This window comes from Brachyistius frenatus, unplaced genomic scaffold (assembly GCF_029030835.1).
Source record: "Brachyistius frenatus isolate BFR_SWC_R1_liver_20210118 unplaced genomic scaffold, ASM2903083v1 Contig_104, whole genome shotgun sequence".
Taxonomy (NCBI): Eukaryota; Metazoa; Chordata; class Actinopteri; family Embiotocidae; genus Brachyistius; species Brachyistius frenatus.
In genome coordinates this window covers 1,049,864-1,070,295 of record NW_027210703.1, presented here as the reverse complement: position 1 = coordinate 1,070,295, position 20,432 = coordinate 1,049,864, and the positions used below count along the sequence as shown (strand labels likewise).

General features: G+C 43.8%; 1 protein-coding gene across 7 annotated transcripts in view; it reads right to left on the bottom strand.

Moving 5' to 3' along the window:
• Positions 1 to 20,432, bottom strand: part of sema6cb (semaphorin 6Cb) — a 156,307-nt gene that overhangs the window by 31,593 nt on the left and 104,282 nt on the right. For 5 of the 7 annotated variants that reach the window (XM_069711939.1, XM_069711944.1, XM_069711940.1 and 2 more), the window contains 8 exons: positions 19,849 to 19,939; positions 18,494 to 18,616; positions 16,308 to 16,773; positions 14,425 to 14,556; positions 13,922 to 14,077; positions 9,981 to 10,157; positions 9,365 to 9,502; positions 486 to 563 (listed from right to left, as the gene is read on the bottom strand). In XM_069711939.1, the coding sequence (XP_069568040.1) occupies positions 486 to 563; positions 9,365 to 9,502; positions 9,981 to 10,157; positions 13,922 to 14,077; positions 14,425 to 14,556; positions 16,308 to 16,773; positions 18,494 to 18,616; positions 19,849 to 19,939 (1,361 nt within the window). The remainder of the gene's footprint in view (positions 1 to 485; positions 564 to 9,364; positions 9,503 to 9,980; positions 10,158 to 13,921; positions 14,078 to 14,424; positions 14,557 to 16,307; positions 16,774 to 18,493; positions 18,617 to 19,848; positions 19,940 to 20,432) is intronic. The other 2 variants (XM_069711943.1, XM_069711945.1) reach the window with 1 other exon arrangement.

Genomic DNA, 20,432 nt, shown 5'->3' with positions numbered 1-20,432 from the left:
CACGGAGCACTTCTAGTTTAGAAAGACGGCGCCGGAGGAACGGCGGCCGCGTAAACGCCGACGGCTCGAGAATGTATAGAGGTGTTTGTAGCTGAATAGCCACACTATGCGGACTGTGATTCATTTTTTTTTTTTCTTTTTCTCCAAAGACTTTCTTCTCATAACACTAAAAGCTCGAGTCGGGGCATTAAATATAAGCAGATATATCATAATAATACATCAGCACCGCAGTGCACCATAATGGAGCATGACAGGCAATTTTCAAGAATGCACCACAAACAGCTGAGAGTGATTTCAGTGTCAAACATTCACTTGATGGTCGTAACGGTGGCTGCAGTGATATGTGTGAGCTCTCCTTTCTCATGAGTTCAAACTGGGTGTTATTTCTGACTCTTTGTGTGTGTGTGTGCGCGCGTGTGTGTGTGTGTGTGTGTGTGTGTGTGTGTGTGTGTGTGTGTGTGTGCGTGCGTGTGTGCGTGACTCACTTGAAACCAGGTGAGACGGTGGCGCAGCTGCCGGACTTGAGCCAAATGCAGTAAGGGTCCCGAGAAGACAGACAGCTCCTGAGTAACAAGACAGGTACAAAATAATGTAATAAAAATGCTGCTCTTTGAAATAACTTTTTCTTGAGAGTTGATCTTTTAACCCTTTTTTTTTCAGCAGCTAAAACCTGAACTCTAGTTGGAGGTAAAACATGAATCCCACGAGGAGTAAAATTCAACTTTTACCTCGAGTTGTTCCAATGTGAACTATTTAAAAACCATTTTTTTTTACAGTCAACAACTTGAAAGGATGATTTATTTGACACTAGTGGAGTTCAAATTTCATCACACTGTTAAGGTTTTAGATAACTACAAAATAACACATTTGCCATAAATCTATATTTCAGAAATAAATGCAGTGTGAGCTAGAATCAATGCTGCATGAATACTTCACTTGCAAGTTACAAACTCACCAGTGAATGAGCGCGACTGTGGTCGATGTATATATATCACATTTCTAGCTTGCACATTTATGATTTCGAATCGTAGCCCCATTTTATGCGTCATTATGTCTTCACTAAAATGTTCCGAAAGAGCATGCTTTAACAACAGTAAATCTAATTTCTGGTTGCTTTATTCTCAAAACGTTACGAAGAAACAGCCAGGGCATGCTGGGAAATGCTAATACGGCAAAAAAGCTGCACAATAATCACCAGAATCGTGCTCAGCCGATGCCTGGCCGAGTAATAAAACATAACTCTGCCGCCAACCCACCGGCTTGCATCACTTTCCTCAACTCTGACTTCACACAGAATAAAGAAACAAGGTCCACGAGAAGCCTGATGTGACTGAAAATTTCGTGTCTAATTAGGCAAAGACAGAGAAGTCCAATGAACGTTTAATTCGACGTGAAATCGGCGCATTTTCATTTTGTGTGGTGAAAACAGTTATCAAGCAGCACTAATTGCCAAAACATAGGCGGCGTTACGGAAACTGCGGCTTAAATCTTGAAATCTAAACTCCGTCTATTCAGGCAAATCTCATTTTTATGCAAATGAGCGTCTTTGTTTATCAGATCTGCTGACATACAGAGATGTGTGATGTTTACCTTTCAGCGGCAGCATAATCACACACACATTTTGCAATATGCACATCGTCGTTTCTGCGGCGCCTCTATGAATAAAATATGTAATTAGCTGTGTTTACTAATATTCAGTCACAAAAAATGGAGTGTCAGGCAACCCACCATTATTGCATTCTCCATAATAGAGATGAAAGTAGTTCATCATACAAATAGAAGCTGGCTCACGATCAGATTAGGTTTTGATTAGATTTTGGACTGTGGCTTTGCTTTTGTTTTGCTACACAAGTGAGAGGATTAAAAAAAAAAAAAACCTTCTGCATCGCTTACAGGCTTTAAATTTCCAATCCACATCAGCTTTGACTGTTCAAATTAAAAGCATTATTCAGAAAGTTTAACTTGATTCTGCCGCTCGAGTCCTAAATCCAGTCCTCAGATCTTTACACTGGCTTCCTGTCCGTCAATGAAATGAATTCAAAATACTGCTCTTAGTTTATAAAGCACTGAATGGCTGAGGTTTAAACTACATTTGTGATCTGCTGCCACATTATGAAACGTCCGGATCCCTCCGGTCATCGAGGACACGTCTGCTTTCTGTCCTCGCAGTCACGGAGATGTTTTTTTAAATTTTTTTTTATGCTCCACAAAACCTCTGGAGAACTGCAGGTCTGCTGCAACTCTTACATCTTTTAAATCGAGGCTGAAGACTCTTCTGTTGACACTGGCCTTTTATTAAATCACATAACTACTCATTTCTTACACGGAACTGCAATTTTTACTCCTTATATTTCTTTTTTTTTTTGGTATTTAACGCTTATTTTTTTTAATCTTTTGTTGCTTTCACAATTTGTCTTGATTCCTTCTGTTTTATGAAAAGCACTTTGAATCGCCACGTTGTTTGACTGCTATACAAAAAATAAACTTGCCAAATGTTAGAGACATTTTATGCATTTCTTAGTGTGTTTACATAAATAACCAGATTGTTGGAATTTTACCTGTTATTTCAACTGTTGTGATTTTAACTGTTACTTTAACAGTTGTTGTGATTTTAACTGTTATTTTAACTTATTTTAACTGTTGTTGTGACTTTAACTGTTATTTTAACTGTTGTTGTGATTTTAACTGTTATTTTAACGGTTATTGGTTTTAACTGTTACTTTAAGGGTTGTTGTGATGAGCCACGAATGACCTTTTTTCTTGAGAGAAGAGCCGGTCTCATGTTTGGCAGTCAGCAGGCAGGTCCATCACCTGATCTTGCTGCTGTATGTCGGCTCTGTGATTCAGTAAATAACACGATGAGTCGACTTGGACCCGTTTACTTCCTCTACTTTAAAGCAGTCAGCATGAACCACCATCAATAGTCATTAGTCACATTCCCTGCAGCATCAAATCCCAGCAGAATCACTACATTCACTACTTTTTTCTTCTAATTTAAAAGACCGTTTAAGTTGATTAAACTCTTCCACTGATCTGCTGTCAGTCCCTCCCTCCACTCTCCTGTCTGTGGATTGTAATCCTTCACTCAAAACAACAAAAAAGCAGAATCCCGTGGCTTTTATTCTAATGCTGTGCGAATGCAAAACAACCGTCGGAACCGGTAATCACCGAGCAGCACCAACATAAAGAGCGTAAATGCACGGTGGCAAAAGAATAACAACCGACAGCAATTCTGCGTGGCTTCCTTCTTCCTACCTACAGTTACTTTAGAGATGTTTTTTTTTTTAAGTCTCTCATGCTGGAAAAATTAAATAAAAACCTCCGTCGGAGTTCAAAATAAACAACAAAACAAAACATCACGTCAAAGCAACACCTTCAAGGCAGTCAAGGAACGAGTTTAATGACTTTTAAACAGGATCCTGTGACTTGTTTTAGATATCTAAATTTATTTACGACTGAAGTGAGCACACGCAGGTGTTTGCATCTTCATCCCCGGTCGGTAAAGATTTGTAGAGAAATCCCACCGAGAGCGAATCGCCGCGCGTCGCTCCAGAACAGAAGAAAAGTCGAGACGGGAACTCTTTTCCCCCTTCGACGCCCGCAGCTCGGCAACTCGCTATAAATTCATGTGTGTGTGAAAAGTATTACACAAACTTATGTATTTATGCAACTATTCTTATCTGTTGTTTGTATGGAAACAAGACAAAATAAGCACCCAACCTGGGGATAAGAGTTTAAACTAACTTACAGCTTTCATTAAAAGTAACACCGAGCCTTACAAAAAAAATAAAAAATAAAACACAAAATGAATCATTTCCTTTGAAAACACGTACAAGCTTTTCTGAGCTGACGCCATCGATCAGTCCCTCCAGGAAATCTTGTGAGCGGAATAATTAACGTAAATTCAAACAGTTTCTGCAATATTTGCACGAGCTGGCAATTGTTTTGCAAAATTCACGCAATGTTTCCACAACAAATGCCCGTAACGGCATCGTAATCCATCCAAAGTAGGATTTAGAAACGAAACTCTCTTTAATAACAATAATAATAACTTGGAAAAAAAAATGGCATTGTGAGGGGCATTGTGGGAAATGTGGTCTTATTATTGGAATGAGGAACACTGCGTGTTAAATGAGTTTTATACACACTTCCAAGTTGTGCATTCACTATATGCTTAATTCATATTAATTAAACAGCATGTAATGCTCTTATTTTAGATTAAAGATTATAACTAAAACGTCGGTGCAGTATGATTATTACCACAAGATGGGATTTCAGATGGGGTTTAGGTTTCCTCAACTTGAAATATTTTCTATCTTCCGCAATTTTACCGCAACAAATAATCACTTAAAAATCAGACACAAAAGAAAAAGAAAAAAATCTGATTTTTCATTGCAAATATATATATATATATAAAAAACTCTGTGAAATCCTGGAGGCACTGCTTAATGTCATTAGTCAGCGCTTTGTCGACCCGTCCGTCACCCTGACCTCCTCATGACCTTTGAGGATCTCCAACAAACAGCAGCCATCACGTCGTACGCCTCGTCTAATAAATGTACACATGCTGTCTGAAGGTTGCTTTGGGCACTTTAATCAACAAATGACACCGTTAATACTGTTATTTTCCTTGGGAGGGCAGTCTCTGTAATAATGCAAAAGCCCTGCAGTACATGCCGGCTTGGTGAAGCTCATGTATTTGGGTGTTGTTTTTTTTTTTTAAACTGTCAAAAGGTGTTTATTCATCCCATTAGCAGATTTGTGTTTTCATAAAATATCCTGCGAGGTGTCTTTAGGCGCGTGCTGGCGAGGATGTTTCAGTGATGAGCGTGATTGGTAAACAAATATCTGTTTCGCCTAATTACATCATTTTCACGAGCACGATGCAGTGATTAGCAGGTTTCCGCCTGGTAATTGAGTTGCTGTAAAAGATGAAGAGAAAGCAGCATTAAAAACAAATCTACGTTTTACCGTCGCGGGGTATTAATAACTGCACATGCACGGAAAGTGCTTCAGAGTAAAAATGCAACCTTTCTTTTCATCAGTTTAGTACAAAAAAAAAAAAGAAATACAGTTTTATAAAAAAATAATTCATTTTGTCATTTCATCACAGACTGAGGACCTCTGGGCACCGAAAACCTCAAATGACTCCCAACCCCGTGTGCGACTGCCAATATGCGACACTGCATACTGCTGCTTTAATAAATTATTCATACAACGGCCACAAGGTGTTTTATGTACGCGCCTCTCTGCTCTCCATCGCAGACTTTCATCCGCATGTTACGCGACAGGAATCGACCTTGGCACTAAAGCGCGAGGAGGACGGAGGCCGAGTGGTGTCCGAGCTGTGTGTTTTTTTTTTTGTTTCATACGAAGGTGAGCGCAGCGAGGTGTGTGTGTGTGTGTGTGTGTGTGTGTGTGTGTGTGTGTGTGTGTGTGTGTGCGTGTGTGTGCGTGTGTGTGTGTGTGTAAGAAACATGCATTAGCTGCTGAAGGGCCTCTGAGGCTCATAACTTTAAACTGACATGTTGCCAGAATCGAGGGAATAACACAATACTGACTTACTGTAAATGGTTTCTGCCAGAAAGACGCCGCCGGCGAGCAGATTTTAAAGTACTATAATATCTTATACGTTTCATTTGATTTCAAAAAGTGTATAAAATGTTGCTGATATGTCATATTAACAGTAATGGTCTCGGGTTCTGCCAATGTTTTTCCAGTCACTCAAATCCAATTTAACATTAGCCGTAGTTTCTATCAGTAATTCTGACGTTTAAGTTAGTTTTAGGAAATCAACACAAGCGCGGAGGCGATCAGGCGGACGACCAGTTCACAGCCCGGCTTCCCGCTCCGACTTTTGACCGTCCTCCGCCGAATGCAAGTTGTGTGCGTTTCTTACTGCCATTTTTAAGTGAGCCTCTATTTTAGTTTTACATCAAAGTGAAGTGCTTCGAAAACTGTCCTCCCGAGAAAGACGATAGCGTTTCCGCAAACGTCGACATCGACGCATGTTTAAGTGAAAAATCTTTCGCAGAGATTTATGATTATTGTCCACGGGGGAGGAAACAACAAAGCTTGCTCCAGAAAACCTTACGCCTGCTTGTTGTCTCCCACCGGCGGTCATTGATACTTTCCTTTACCCATTAGCATTATCGTCGCTAACCTGAACCAAGGCGTATATAACCAAAGCGTAAACACAGTGGTGTCAGATGTGTTGGAAGTTTTACGTTGGCGACTGTGGTTTCTCAAGGTTTTGGACTAATGAATGAGAACGTATGGCTGCCAGATTAGAAAATACTTTTATTTAACAGGGTTGTTTAACAAGGGGGACGTACAACTGGTAGCACACTAGCTATTTAGCTGGTTTGGGTGGAGCTCAGCTCATGTCAATAAATGTTACTAAACATTAGTAGCTCTGACATTTCTATTTTGTCAAAGCGGCTCTCAGAGTAAAACTAAAGGTTGGAGAATCCTGGTTTACGTTATCTGTTTCAAAACGGTGAATCTGCTTCTGTGTCTGGCGCCTTTGGATTTCAATATAGTTGGGATATCTTTTTTTTTTTTAATTTTTTTTTTTAGATTTGAACAATTAAGAAAGATAGCAAGTAAAATAGATAAAACTATGAAAATAAGATCCAGATTGTAAAAAAAACAGAGTTATCCTTTGACATTTTATATATTCAACTGAATCAACAGTAATCTGTAGGTGACAGTAAACAACAATTACGTAACTATATTTATCTAAAAGCAGCGGCGAATAAGAGCCAGCTGACTCAGTTCATATTAAAAAAAAAAAAATGTCTGATGGAGCTGAAAATCCCTAGATCTGGAGATTTTAAGGGTTTGGGGCCTCTTCTGCCCTTTTATTGTATTTTCGTTATTAAAATTCCCATTTCATACAGTTCCTCTGCGCCGTTCAAAACAGAGCACTTTCTGAAACCTAATATTGGCAGCATGGCCTAGAGTAAAGAAAAAAAAAAAATGAAAAAAAAAATAAAAGGATAGTTCAGGCTACAGAGAGAAAGACAAGCCAAGAGTGAGAGAAAAAGAGAGGGAGAGTGAGACGGAGTAAATCTCATCAGGAGGGAGACAGATTCATTGGTGTGGTAAAGGAGGATATGGCGGCTGAAACCTGACCTCCTAGCCAGTGCTGATGCGGCTTACGGGGCCCCCTAATCCCAGGATGAGGTGTGCTGTAGCTCTAGTCTCTAAAAAGGATCTGGGGATGTAGGCGGCCCGTGAGCTTAAGTAAGACGGGGCCCTATCCATTTTCTCCCCACTTCCCTTATTTTCCTTTCTCTCTCTCTCTCTCTTCCAGCTTCAGAAGAAAAACAAAACAACAACAGTGAGCCACCATTGTTGGCTCCCGGCCAATCAGCTGGATCCAATTTATGACTAAACGATGTTGAGAGCTTCTCCAGGCCTTAGCAATGAGGGGGTTAGAATGCTACGGAGGCATATGCATTCCCCGTGGGGAGCTGAGGAGAAAACCTTTCCTCCGGCTTGACGAGGTTGAGCAAAAACAGGAGGGGAGGCGGGGGGGGGGGACAACGAGGGGCCGACATTCCTCACAGCCCCCCCAAAAATAGACCCCGAAGCTGGAGAACGAGTACATTAGCCGAGGCTAAAACATCGTCTGTCAAAACAAAAGGCTGCAGATAAAAGACAGACGCTTAAAGGCTCCGCAGTGCTCTGCCTATGAACTTGTTGTAAATAAGCAAGGTTGTATTTTGGACTGAACTTTCAGGAGACGGTGACCCGTGGCAACTGTGTCGGTGAGGTGATAAGGTGATGACCGCGGTAGGCGTACTTTCCACCCACCTGTTCATATGCACGTTGGCAGTTTGTGCATACAAAACCTCTTCTACTTTCGGTCTGACATGGAAACAAACTTCAGGCCACAAAATAAACAAACAGCAGCAAATACATTTAATAAGGAACAACATTTAGGGCATATATTCCGACCCAGTATCGTAGCAAAACGTGAAATAGACACGCTCTAGGCTGGTTAGGCGTGAAAGTTACACATTTTGGAAAGTGTGAAACTTACATACACGCAGATGTTTATGCGACGTGGGATCATGTGACCGAGGTCCAGCAACAGAGGTTTGAGGTTGAGACCAAGTACAGAGGACATTTTTTTTTATGATATAAAATCACATTTTCCCCCCTAACCCCAACCACGTTCTTTCTCCTCCTGCTAAACGTTTAGTTTTCCTTTAAATCACGTGTCTCTAAGCGTGCAGTGGGTTTCTTTTTTCTTTTTTTTTTAATCCACTGCAGGAAAACGTTTTAACTTTCACGCCTTGACGGCACGAGGCGCGGCTATCTCACGTTTTCCTGTGGTGGACCAGTGTGTCTATTTCCCTCTTTGCCGTGATGCGGGGTTGCGTGTTCTTGTATTTCAAATCAGAGTTTGCCCAGATAACATTTGCACAGCGGCGTTGCTCCTCATTGGAGCCGCGGGATCATTTAGACTCAAAAGCATGAAGGTCAGGCAGGTATCTGAAGACCATCAGCTTATGAAAAACATTCAACCTTTTGACCAAAGCATTTCCTTTTTGGAAGCTACACAACAACACCCCCCACCCCCACACCACCCGCTGCTTCATTTAATCTTGCACTCACTTAGCTGCCAACAGCACAAATACCTTCGGAGTGCTTTCTTTTTTTTTGGGGTGCAGGAGAAATGGGGCAAACTAACTGCAGGAATCAGGCAGATAATAGCATAACGTCTGCTCTCAGGTAAAGGCTTTTGTCCGACACATTTTCTTAAATTGGTAGCAGCGAAAAGAAAATTGCCATTTTTCTTCACGGTACAAACGGTGGAAACTCAAGAACTCAGGCAGCGTCTCTGGACTGCAGAACAGTTTCTGTGCCTTTCTAAATTTCTATTTCCAGATTTAGATGGGATCTCGGCCACTTTTAAACGGAGTTTATTTTTTTAATTGACGTTCGCGTACCTCGTTTCACATTCCTCAGAGAACATTGGTTATTGACATAACCTCCGATTATCCTGATAATTGCCCTTTTTAAGGGCATAATTATTTTCATTATCTATAAATCTATCTATCTATTAATTCTATAAACTGTTGGAAAATAGAGAAAACCTCCCAGCGAATGTTGTCAGGGTATTTAACAGCACTTGTTTTGTCTGAAACATTTACAAAGACAGACAGCAGAAAAAAGTAGCTGATGTTTTGACATTTCCAGCTGCTGAATAACATAAATGATTGATTAGCAGTCGTTTTCAGACTAAAACCTGTGATGTCAGTGCACGTGCGCTCCCGGCAGGAGGGTGAAACTAGAAGAAAGACGGGGTAAACAAGCCCCTCCCTGCGACGGTGGAGATAATTCGACTCACTTCTTGCAGCTGCTGTACTCGGAGCAGCGGCTGAGCGCCACGCGGATCACACAGCTGGAAAACGCCACGAACAACGCGTGATGATCCCGGTCCAGCTCGAGCCCCAGCACCCTCCTGTCCTCGCCCCGCACGTTGCATCTAGGAACACAGAAAAGACACCGACCGCCGCGATGAGACATTTTCGAATCCGTTTCATTTTCTTCTTTAAATCAGCGGCCGGCTGAAAATTACACCGAAAAGCCGACTGCGAATCCAACTCCGAGCAGATAGACTTTTTCAAGCTGTGCAGTCAGAAAAACAAAAGAAGAGGCAGGAAAAAAAAAACCAATAGAAAAGCATCCCCTCCAGCTGTACAGGGTGATGCAAAGTGTTACAATAGACCAAAGAGTGGGTGGGCAGGACAGATCAAGGCAGAACAGGGAGAGAGGAGGAGAGAAGGCAAGAGAGGGGAGAAGGAAAACTACAGAGGTACTAAAAGTCAAATATAAAGAAAGAAGAAAAAAAGAAAAAAAAAAAAAGAACGAAAAATGGGCGTGAATAAGCAAAAATGGTAAAGAAAGGAAGACGGACAGAAAAGATCAAATCTGTAAATCACACAGAGGACGGATTGTCTGACTTGTTGGGGTTGTAGACGTCGATGTCCTCCAGGAGTTGGGTGTTGAAGGACGCGTTGGCTCCCTCGGTGCTCGCCAGGATCTTCAGCACGTGGCCGTTGTCCGAGCCCAGGAACACCACCGTGTAGTTCTTGTACGGCCCCGCCGAGGTATCCACAGCTATCTGGGTCAGCTTGAACCTAGGAAAACAAAAACAAAGAAACAGAGAGAGAAAAAAACAAACAACTGTTATAAAAGCCAAGCAGTGATATACAGTATGGGAGAAAAAAAAAAAAAAAAAAAGGCATCAACAAGGCACAATTATGTAACAATCCAGAGCGCCGATTGTCTTAACCGAAGCCGTCACGTCACTCGCCGGCGTAAATAAGAGGGCGTTAACAATACCGAACTGTTGCTGGTTAGCATCTCGGCATTGTTTGTTTTGTTTGGTAACAAATTGTTTTGATTTCCTGGCGATAAACAAAGCAAACGGTGGGCGAGTACTGAGCCCGTGGTACAAAAGCGTCGAGGCGTGCGCGAATCAGTCACTTCCATCTACCGAGCCGCCGCTCCGCTTCCTCCGTCGCCCACGCCCTTTTACCGCGGTGCCGCTCGCGGTCGGGAGGAAGTGGGCTAAGTAGGAGAATCGCTGGGAGCTCGTGGGCCACACTGAATACTCAACGGCTCCAAATCACCACGTACAGTATAATGCTAAGAGATTACTACGTGGAACAGACCAGTTGCGCACGTCACTTATCTTTCACTTTAATGGCATCATTAAATGAATCATTTCCAGACGGCAGCCAGTACATTGATATTATTGGCAAAGTAAATTGATAAATACCTCCCGGGCCCGTTCGCTCTGGGACTGGTAACTTTCACGATCAATTTTCCGTCTCTTTAGCTTCGAGAGAGACGTTTCGAAGCCTGTTGTTCACTCGACCGCCGTCCCGCAGTGCAACGCGAGGCCGGACTCACTGTCGCAGCCAAGCGTCACTCAACCGTGACGTCGCCCGTCGGTTCGTGAGCTGCCGGTCTGAGGCCTCGAGTTCGGTGTTTTGCCCGTCGCCGTCTTAACGTTTCGTAGCCAGAGGAAGTGAACCGCAGTTGGACAAGCCGGTTGAGGAGCGAGCGGCGAATCTGACATGATCCGATTGGGGACGCGGGGGGGGGGACACTGTGCCCCGCCCGCCTGTAGGGAAAACCTGACCGCAACCGCAGGCCTGTCAATCAAACAGACACGCCCCCTCAAACGTAGCTCTCTTCGAGGCCTAATACCTAATTAACGGTGGGAACATTTTCAGATGGACCACCGCAAAACGAATAAGACCTCGGCAAATGACATCACAACGACTGGTGGGAAAAATGCAGTTTAGAAGTTGAATGGGAGTCCGTGGAGCCGGAGGCTTTTTGAAGCCGACCCCTAGTGGCCCTCGGTGGTGTTGCACTTTGAAGCAACCTCCTCGCTGGTTTCCCTTTTTCGGACCTGAAAGCCACATCGGCTTCCATATACAGTCTGTGGTCACAGCGCATGTTGTTGCTAACATACACACGGGGTTTCCCCCGGTCTTCACCTCCCCCGGCGCTATCCTGTCGCCAAGGTTACACCTCCCCCCCCCCGAGACGACTCAAGATGCGCACTCCTACAACCTTATACTATACGTGTTTATGCTTCTGTCGGGTTTAAAGGCACAGATAAAACTCAGAGGGACCCTATCTGGCCTATCTGAATCGGCCTGCTTTAAAACCTTCATCCTATTAATTCATCAACCCATTTATCCATCCACCCACGGCCGTTCAACCGGCCCCGTCCTTCTTGTTATTTAACACACTGCAGTCCTCTTTCCGAGTCCCAGTTTTCTAATTTCTGTTTGCATATCTTTTTTTTCTTTCCCCAGCAAATCCAGTGAAGTGCTGCTTTATTTGGAGCATCGCGCTGCTTCATATTCATCCAGCTCCACGCGGTTCCACCTGGGAGCGGCCCAGTATCATCGCAGCCATCTACCGCTGGCTCCACTGGAGCAGTTGAGGATTAAAAACTGCGCTGAAGGGCACCTTGAGTCCAGTGGTTGTCGAGACACGAACGAGCTTCACCGATTCATTTTCTCTTTTTTTTTTTTTTTTTACCCTCTCCGGATTTCGACAAAACTTCCTCTTATAATTTTCCCCCCCCCGCATCGTATTCCTCCTAGATTCTCCGACAAAGGACACCGGGGGCAGCTCCCGTCGCCCTCGCACCTCCCTCGGTCCCTTCCCAGATGGTCCCACACAGGCTGTTGTGTTTACCCGCACGGACTTGACTGGCACGTCCGCCCAATGACTCGGCAGTGCCGCTTCTGGTTAGATCCCATTTATCTAGCGCCTCTCCGGGGGGACGGGAGGCAGATGTGATATTTTTTGGCGCCAGATGTGAAGCGGTGCATGATTCCCCCAGTGTGGAGCCACTGCAGAGGTCTGGCTGGCTGTCAGTCTGCCGCTGCTTCCGGAGGGCTCCTGTGTACTATTTGCCACCTTGTGTGCGTGTGTGTGACGTCTGAATCTGCGGCGTGTGTGTGTGTGTGTGTGTGTGTGTGTGTGTGTGTGTGTGTGTGTGTGTGTGTGTGTGTGTGTGTGTGTATCTGCTGCGTGGTACATCCACGTCTGAGGTTTACAGTAAAGCGCTACCGCCTGAAACGCTTTGCGACACTTATCGCCGAGTCGTCATTCTCTACCGCCGTCGTCCGATATCAGCGGATTCTCAAATGTCACAACAGGAAACGCTCCCGTCCGGTCGGGTCGGGTCGGCGCTCGAGGAGGATGCCCGCCGCGTCTCCGATGCCGAATAACGACGTCGACCGCGGGATGAATCCGATGGGTTTTAATGAGGGACGAGGTTGTGCGTTCCACCTGAGTTCTCCCATCGATACCGATCACAGTCAGGAGCGTGAAACCACCTCTGGCGCGCCGTGTTGCTACACAGACTAATAAATGCATACGCTGATCGTTAAAGCCGTGTTTAATAACTGGCTCTGAAAAGCAACACGCCGATTAATGGCCCTGATTTTAATCTGATTCGGTGAAAATGTCTCATGAAAAGAGGACACTGAGCGTTTGGTCAAAAGCTCCGGAGGAATTTTTTTCATGATATCTTGATTACACGGTTTACTAGTTTTACATCAGCAGCATTTGGGGAAAAACAGACTTTTAGTTATGAAATACCGTGAAATGTTGCAGTTTAAAACTCAAAAATAGATGTGTCATACGTTTTTCGGGGCTAAAATCATGGTTACATGTTTGATCAAAATGATTATGCTATTTGATTTACTGCCATTTTTCAAAAAAAATTCTGGTTCTCTAAAATGAGGATTTTCTTCTTTTTTTTTTTATTTGATGTCTTCGTAAACTCAATATTTTTTTATGTTTTGGGCTTTTGGCCAGAAAAAAACCCCTGAAATTTTCAATAATTTTTCTTCTACAAAATTGATAGACCAAATAATTTAGTGATTTAAAGAAACAATCATAAATTCACAGACCTGAAGGTGTTAGCGTGAATTCGCTCGTTTCCTCTCTTTGACCTTTAATCCCAAACTCAAACAGATAAAAATGTACAATTATATATAACAGAGAAAAGCTAGAAACAACAACGTTTGGTGTTTAAGCCGAGAATCGACTTTCAAAATGGTCAATTTTCTGTTTGCCTCGGCGCCACTCGACGTGTAGGCGCGTCAGTTTTTTTTAAAACGGGACACACTCAGCTCATTGACCTCAGTCAATGTGTGGATGCTGAAACTGTATTTGTTTTTTTTGTTTTTTTTTTACTTTTTTTCTGAGTACATACCAGCAAAGTAAAGGACAAAGTCAAGAGTTTCTGACCTCGCGCTCTTGTCAACACAGAAGTGATGCTGTGCAAAACAAAAATACACTCCCATTTGTTTTCGCGTTTTCTTTGCGTTCGTCGTCGCATTGAAAGGAAAACCCCTCTGACCTGCTGGTGGTGCGGGTGAAGTAGGGCCTGTCGTTGACCGAGGGCACCGACTCGTCCATGAGCGGATACGACTTGATGAACGTCAGCGTGTCGTCGGGGAACGTGGTGGACGACTTGTAGGCGGCCGCCGAGCCCTCGCCGGCGCAGCAGCCCGGCCTGTTCGACGACGGCGAGGAGAGAGAGAGAGAGAGAGAGAGAGAGAGAGAGAGAGAGAGAGAAAAAAAACGCCTGGACTGAAACCGGTTGCACGGGCACAGATGTAAAAACACTGGCAGCTGTTTGTACTCGGGGACGAGCAGGAGAGGTATGAGGCTAATTTTTTTTTTTTTAAAAACAGGTGTCTTGAGCGACTGCCTGTTTTTTGTTTGTTTGTTTGTTTGCTGTTGTTCAAGAGACGTCTCTTCAGAACAATAACAGCCGCAGCTGCAGAAAGTCTGCAGTCAGCGGCGGAGAAACACGCTCTTGGAAAGTGACGGTTTGCCGTTGACAGACGCGTCGCTCACCTCGGCTTCGGGACTTGTTCTTCCGGAACGGGCGTCCACGCCGACTCGCTGTTCCGCTGCTCTTTGAATTTGCCGCCGAAGGCCTTCTCGATGTCGTCCATGTAGAATGCGCAGACCGCCGAGCCGGTGATGCTGTCGGAGGGACGGAAGAACAGGAGGCGTTTACCGAAGGGCGAGAATCGGGTGCGGGGATCATACAAAAGTCGTCCGAGCCGGGCTCGACCTCTTGTCTTTTTTTTTTTTTATTAAAGGAGACTTCAGCGCAGTGACATGAAACAGTCCCTCTGGGATTTTGCTGATCTTTAAAAAAAAAAAAAATTGCAGTTTTAAGTGATTTTTTTTTTTTTTTTTGCGTGAAAATTGCAGCAATTAAAACAAATTGCAAACGGAGGAACAAAAAAACAACAACAACGTTCTGTTGTTCTGCCTTGTCCCGTCTACTTTTAATGTTCTCGGCACTTTTCAACTTCGCAGCGTGTCGATAGTGTTAGTTCAAAATGAAGAAACAAACGATGCCATTTTTTTTTTCTTTCCTAAATAGCAACTGAACACAACACGACATTTTAGTTCATGTCGTAAATGTTCATCAAAAGCGGTGTTTTAAATCCCCGCGTGATCCGCCGGCGGCCGTCCAGGATTAACATGCTCTTGATTCTCATTTTAACATCTACGCCGACTGCCTCGCCGACTGTTTGCTTTGGTAGTCACGGAAGGCGGCGACAGTGACTTCGGTCTCCACCTTCGCCGGCCGCCAAAAAAGTGGATCAGGACCGTTTGAATTGCGAGCTTAGCTCAGCCGAGGCTTCGGCAGATGAAGCGCAGGCAGCGAAGAGTGATAAAACGGAGGGACGGCGGATGAGCGGCGGGGAGGACCGCTAATTAACGCTTGTAAACCACGAGCTTACTGGCGATAGTAGTATTTGCACTTCTGCTGCCGTGGGGCGGAAGCTAGAGGACGGGACGACTGGATTTTGCTCTGAAAAAGGTTTCATGTGGAGCGGGATCAGGATCAGGCTGATTGGTTCAATGGCCGTCTAAATATGTACTTCACCTTGGGTTTTTGTTATTTTTAAAGATCCCGTATTGTATAAATTCAAATTTTCATTTCTTTTTTTTCTTTTTTTTTTTATCATAAAGCAGATCTGGGCGCTAAAGGAATACTCTTAAAGTGTCAAAATACTCAATCGACTGTGACGTCCGTACGTTTGTGATGTCACAAACTCGCGCTCCGCCGTTATTTTGGCTCTGAGCGCGGCCCGCCGTCCGACCTTTTATGTCGGAGAAAACGCCGAGCGGTCGCTCCATCAGGGAGCTGGCAAGCTACAAGACCGGAAAAAAAACCCCCACCCGTGGTCGGCTTGGGGCGTGGGGGGTGTCACTCAGAAACAATTCAGCCAATCAGAAGAGAGAGTCATTGATATCAATGCCGCCTCAAAGACACGGACACAAAACGGCCCGTTCTTGGTGGATTTTCAGAGACAAGCTTAAGAGCAAAGATGTCGAACTATACTGAGATATTTTAGTTTTTGGTACTTAAACCCACAAAAATATTTTCTTTATAGACTGCAAATAAAACACTAGAAAAGTGAACAATATAAGACCTTTAACACCAAGCGGGTTTTTTTTTTTTTTTTTTTATTTATCACATGCAAGTTGATGTGTTAATATTAAATCACAGGTCAGGTTTTCTTTGCGGGTGGAGACAAACTCATCTTGAGTTAAAAAAAAAAAAAAAAAGAAAAAAGATTTGGCCTCACGAAGCCATCCGGAGAACTGTCACTGAGGAATTATGTTGTGATACATTTCTACCTCAGCTTTACCTAAAAACACAACAACAACAACAAAACCTTCTACCGTGAACCGACAGCAGCATTAATCCCGACCTGTTGGCCTGCGTGGTGAAGACTCCCAGCACGGCCGGCCGGTGGTTGATCTGCAGCACGTTGGTCAGCGACTGCAGGACATCGAAGTAGAAGAAGGAGTCGCCGGGCACGGAGCAGTTCAGCCGGGCTTTGAGGAAGGACGTCCAGTAGCGCTCCAGCACCCTCGGGGAACCCCCGTTGTCGTTCTTGCAGACCCGCGCGACTCTGGAGAAAACCACCTGCGTTGGGGAGGGTGTGGGTTTGGGGGGGGGCAAGAAAGTCAGGAAACGTGTGTTGTTGTTTTTTGCATTAACGAGCGATGTTGTCGTTCGACTTCGTTCCACTCCGAAGCCACGGACGGGCGACGACGCCCGGTCTGACAGACACGAGCCCCTCACCTTGCCCAGAGTGGTGTACTCCACCGCGATCTCGCTGAAGAAGAAGTACACGTAGTTCCCGTACTCGATGGCGTGGAGGAAATGGGGCTCTGCAGGAGACGAGAGAAAACAAATCAAATGTGACAAACGCGCCGGCAGCGATGTCTGATTTCTGATGTGACGGTGCATCACGGACAGGACGGGAGGGGAGCCGCATTAACACAGATGCTCGGTTTAGAAATACGGGTCCGAGGGAAACGAGTGGGGTTTTTTTTTTTCTAAAAATGTCAGATTTTCAATATTAAGAAAGAAAAAAAAAAAAAAAAAAAAAAAAAAAGTCTGAGACGTTCATCCGATATTAAACATTTATTGCATCAAATCGAGATGGTATTTGAAGTTGGGATAGCATTTTGTAGAATATGGCATGATTAGGAAAGTATTTCTAACCATTTATTTTGGTTTGTATTTTTGACATTTGTGAGTAATTCAATTCATAAATATGTAAAACACTTAAAATAGTGACAATTAGAAAGCTTTTTTTTTTTTTTGTGGGGGGGGGGATTTAAAATGATCTTCAATATAAATTTTTAGTCAAGTGTTTCCGAGTTGTGAACTCGGTTCCGGTCAATTCTACTTCGCCAGTGTTACAAAAAAAACGACTCCAACGTTCAGTTTTAGTTGAAACGGTTTTGAGTTTAAAACCGTATTGAATCCCGTAATTAAACGGGGTGGTCAAAAAAAAAAGTAGTAATTGAACAGCAAGACAGACTGCAGCCTCCAAAACGATCGCAGTCGAATCAACGGCTCTCTCAGTTAATTTCAACAAAAACTGAACGTTAAAACCTTCACGAAAGGAAGATTTAATGCACGTTTGGATGTTGTTGTTTTTTTTGACTCTCATTAATTTAGGCTTGCCGTTCCTAATGAACCGGAGACAGTGTTCATCTCGCACTAAAATAACACGTGTAGCCTACTTTAGGATTCTTTTCTTTTCGCAAGCAACTGGCTCGAAATAACATCCCTCCTCAGAAGTATTAACGATGAGCGTACACATATTCATATATTATGCATTAAAAGTACAGACGAAACAATTTATCAGAAACAATTCCGCTGATAATAACTAAACATTCTGGTTGTTAAAAAAAAAAAAAAAAAAGGCTGATTCTTCTCTGCTGAAAGCAATAGTCTCCACTTGGCTTCACAAGAGCGATGAAAGACACATTTGACTGCCTTGAAATTAGATCAAATTAAATACTTGAAGAAGAGCAACAATTCGAGAGGATCTTGAGAATACAAACACTTACAGTCAAAAGAAAACGTAAGTGGCAGCGGCGGACGAGATCAGATCATTTTACCGTTCAAAGTGGAAACTGGACATGAGCCGACAGACACTTATAGAATTGATCAATTACAGCTGGTTTAATATATAACGGCGAGCGCTGTCTAAACACGACAGGCCTGCTCCCAGCAAGTTCTGTACGGGAGATTCTGTACAAGAGATTTATTATCCTCAAAGCTCAGTGATTTATTTGACATTTTTACAGACTTGGAATCTAAAATAAAAACCAATGAAATAACTCAACACCGACCACCTTACCGAGCCACATCTCTGTTAATTAGAAACCTTAAGATGTTTTGTCTTCCTGTTGAAAGGGAGTTTTTCCTTCTCGCTGTCAAAGTTTTTTTTTGTCGTTGTTTTTTTTCCCCCCTCCCAGCTGTTTATGTGGGAATCGTTTTTATTGTTGTCGGGACTTAACCGTGTCAACAACCCCGGAATAACGTCGTGTTTTTGGCGTTCTATAAATTGAATTGAATTGTCGGGACGCTCACCTCGCAGCCATTTGGAGTCGTACTTGACCGTACGCAGAACGGGGCTACTTTCTCCCAGACTTCTGTAAATCACCGCATCACTCGCCAAGAAGTCAGTCATGGTGGCGGAGTAGAAATCCCCACCTGAGGAAAAATAAATAAATAATAATAATAATAATAATTGTGAAACAATGTCAAAGATCAGAATTCCCAACGATAACCCACTTCTCTCAAGTGTCTATTTTAGTCACAGGTGTATTGCTCTTTAAAAAAAAAAAAAAAAAAAAAAAAAAAAAGAGGCTACAGAGAAACAGATGTAGGGAGGACGTTGCCAGTTTTGTTTTTTTTTTTTTTTTTTTAACATATAACACCCCCTTGAACTTTGCAGAAATGTCAGTGGAAACCTGGCAGGATTGAGCGCAGCTTTGGTTCTCCCTTCTCTCTTCTCCTGAACTTGACCCCGACGTGTTCGCGACGTATCAGCTTGCTTCGCTGCTACGATAAGCAAAGAAACGGCAAAATCTAACCGCACACCCGAATCTATCCGTAGGGAGGGGGAGGGAGAGGGGAGGGGACGGGGGGGGGTGACCCCCAGCGAAGAAGATCCAACGCTTACATACCGAATTGGATTTCTAGCTCGTACGTGGACTTGCAAAAGCAGTAGTCGACACGCAGTTTGGTTTATAATTATCTCTACCAGCGACCACACGTTTTATATATAAATCAGATCCGTGTACATTTACACGATGAAGCTCATTCACAGCAAACCGCGACTGTTATACAATCAGGGCGGGGAAATATATCGATAACATATCTCGCGATATGAGAAATGAACGCAGGCTCGATATTCGGTGCGACGGTTTAAACAACTCGGGTCAGTTCAAAAAGACCAAAACAATCTGCTGATGAAATCCAACGTGACGCGAACATGATTTGGACGTAAAGAGATAAATGCTGTGAAAACGGAGAATTGGAGGATTTCAAAAGATCCTTTAATTCCCCCCCCCCCAAAAAAATGGTCACACTTCTGATACAGTGGGTGCATTGATGTTGACTCTCTTTAATCAACTCTGCAAAATCCATCCGAACATTAAAAGACGGCCGCTTTTGAAGCACCTTTGCGTCACCCGGAGTTGCTCTGCAGGCTCCTCATTGGAATATGACAAATGTGTTCGCGGTCTGGATATGGAGTCATTAGTTTGATTTAAAAAAAAAATATATATATATAAAGGGCATTACTCCCAACCTGACTTGTATAATACAAATATACCAAAGAGTAACAAGCAGTGGGAGTTTAACCAGTGTTTTTGTTTTTTTCCCCCCCCGCTTACAGGACAAGACTCTACAACCACCCGGGTCCACTCGGCGCCACTCACCTGCAAACAGGCCGACGTTGGACTGGCGCGACTCGAAGGGACATCGGGCCTGTCCCACCACCTCCTCCCCTTCCTGCTCCAGTGTGGACATCTACGTCAGGGGGGGACAGGGCGACAAAAGGATGCTTTATACGGCCGCATACCGAGCTGTAATGCCAACCCAGTCAGGAGAATGGGTTATAAAAGAGGGAAAAAAAAAAGAAATAAAAAAAGGATGGAGAGCGACGACTGTAAACGGGAAACCAGCGTTCCTGTTTACACTCGTAAACCCGAAATCAATCAGCCTCAAACGCACACGAGTCTTTTTTTTTTTGTCTTTTAATGGGGTGAGAATTTGCGGTTGAACGTGAAGGACGCGCACCGGATCAATCCGGGGGATAAGGAAAGGCGACACGTGCGTCGTAAAGATTACTTTTCATTTGATGTATTGTATGTGGGTCATTTCCATAAAAAGGAGAGTGTGAAATTTGAGGTCCTGCTGGCGCGAGCGCGAGAGGGCAGTTTATCTCTCGGCCGCAGATATTAAGCCGCTGTTTCCCGACCTGCTGTTAACAAGGTTGTAAACCTCAAAATACGACAATAAG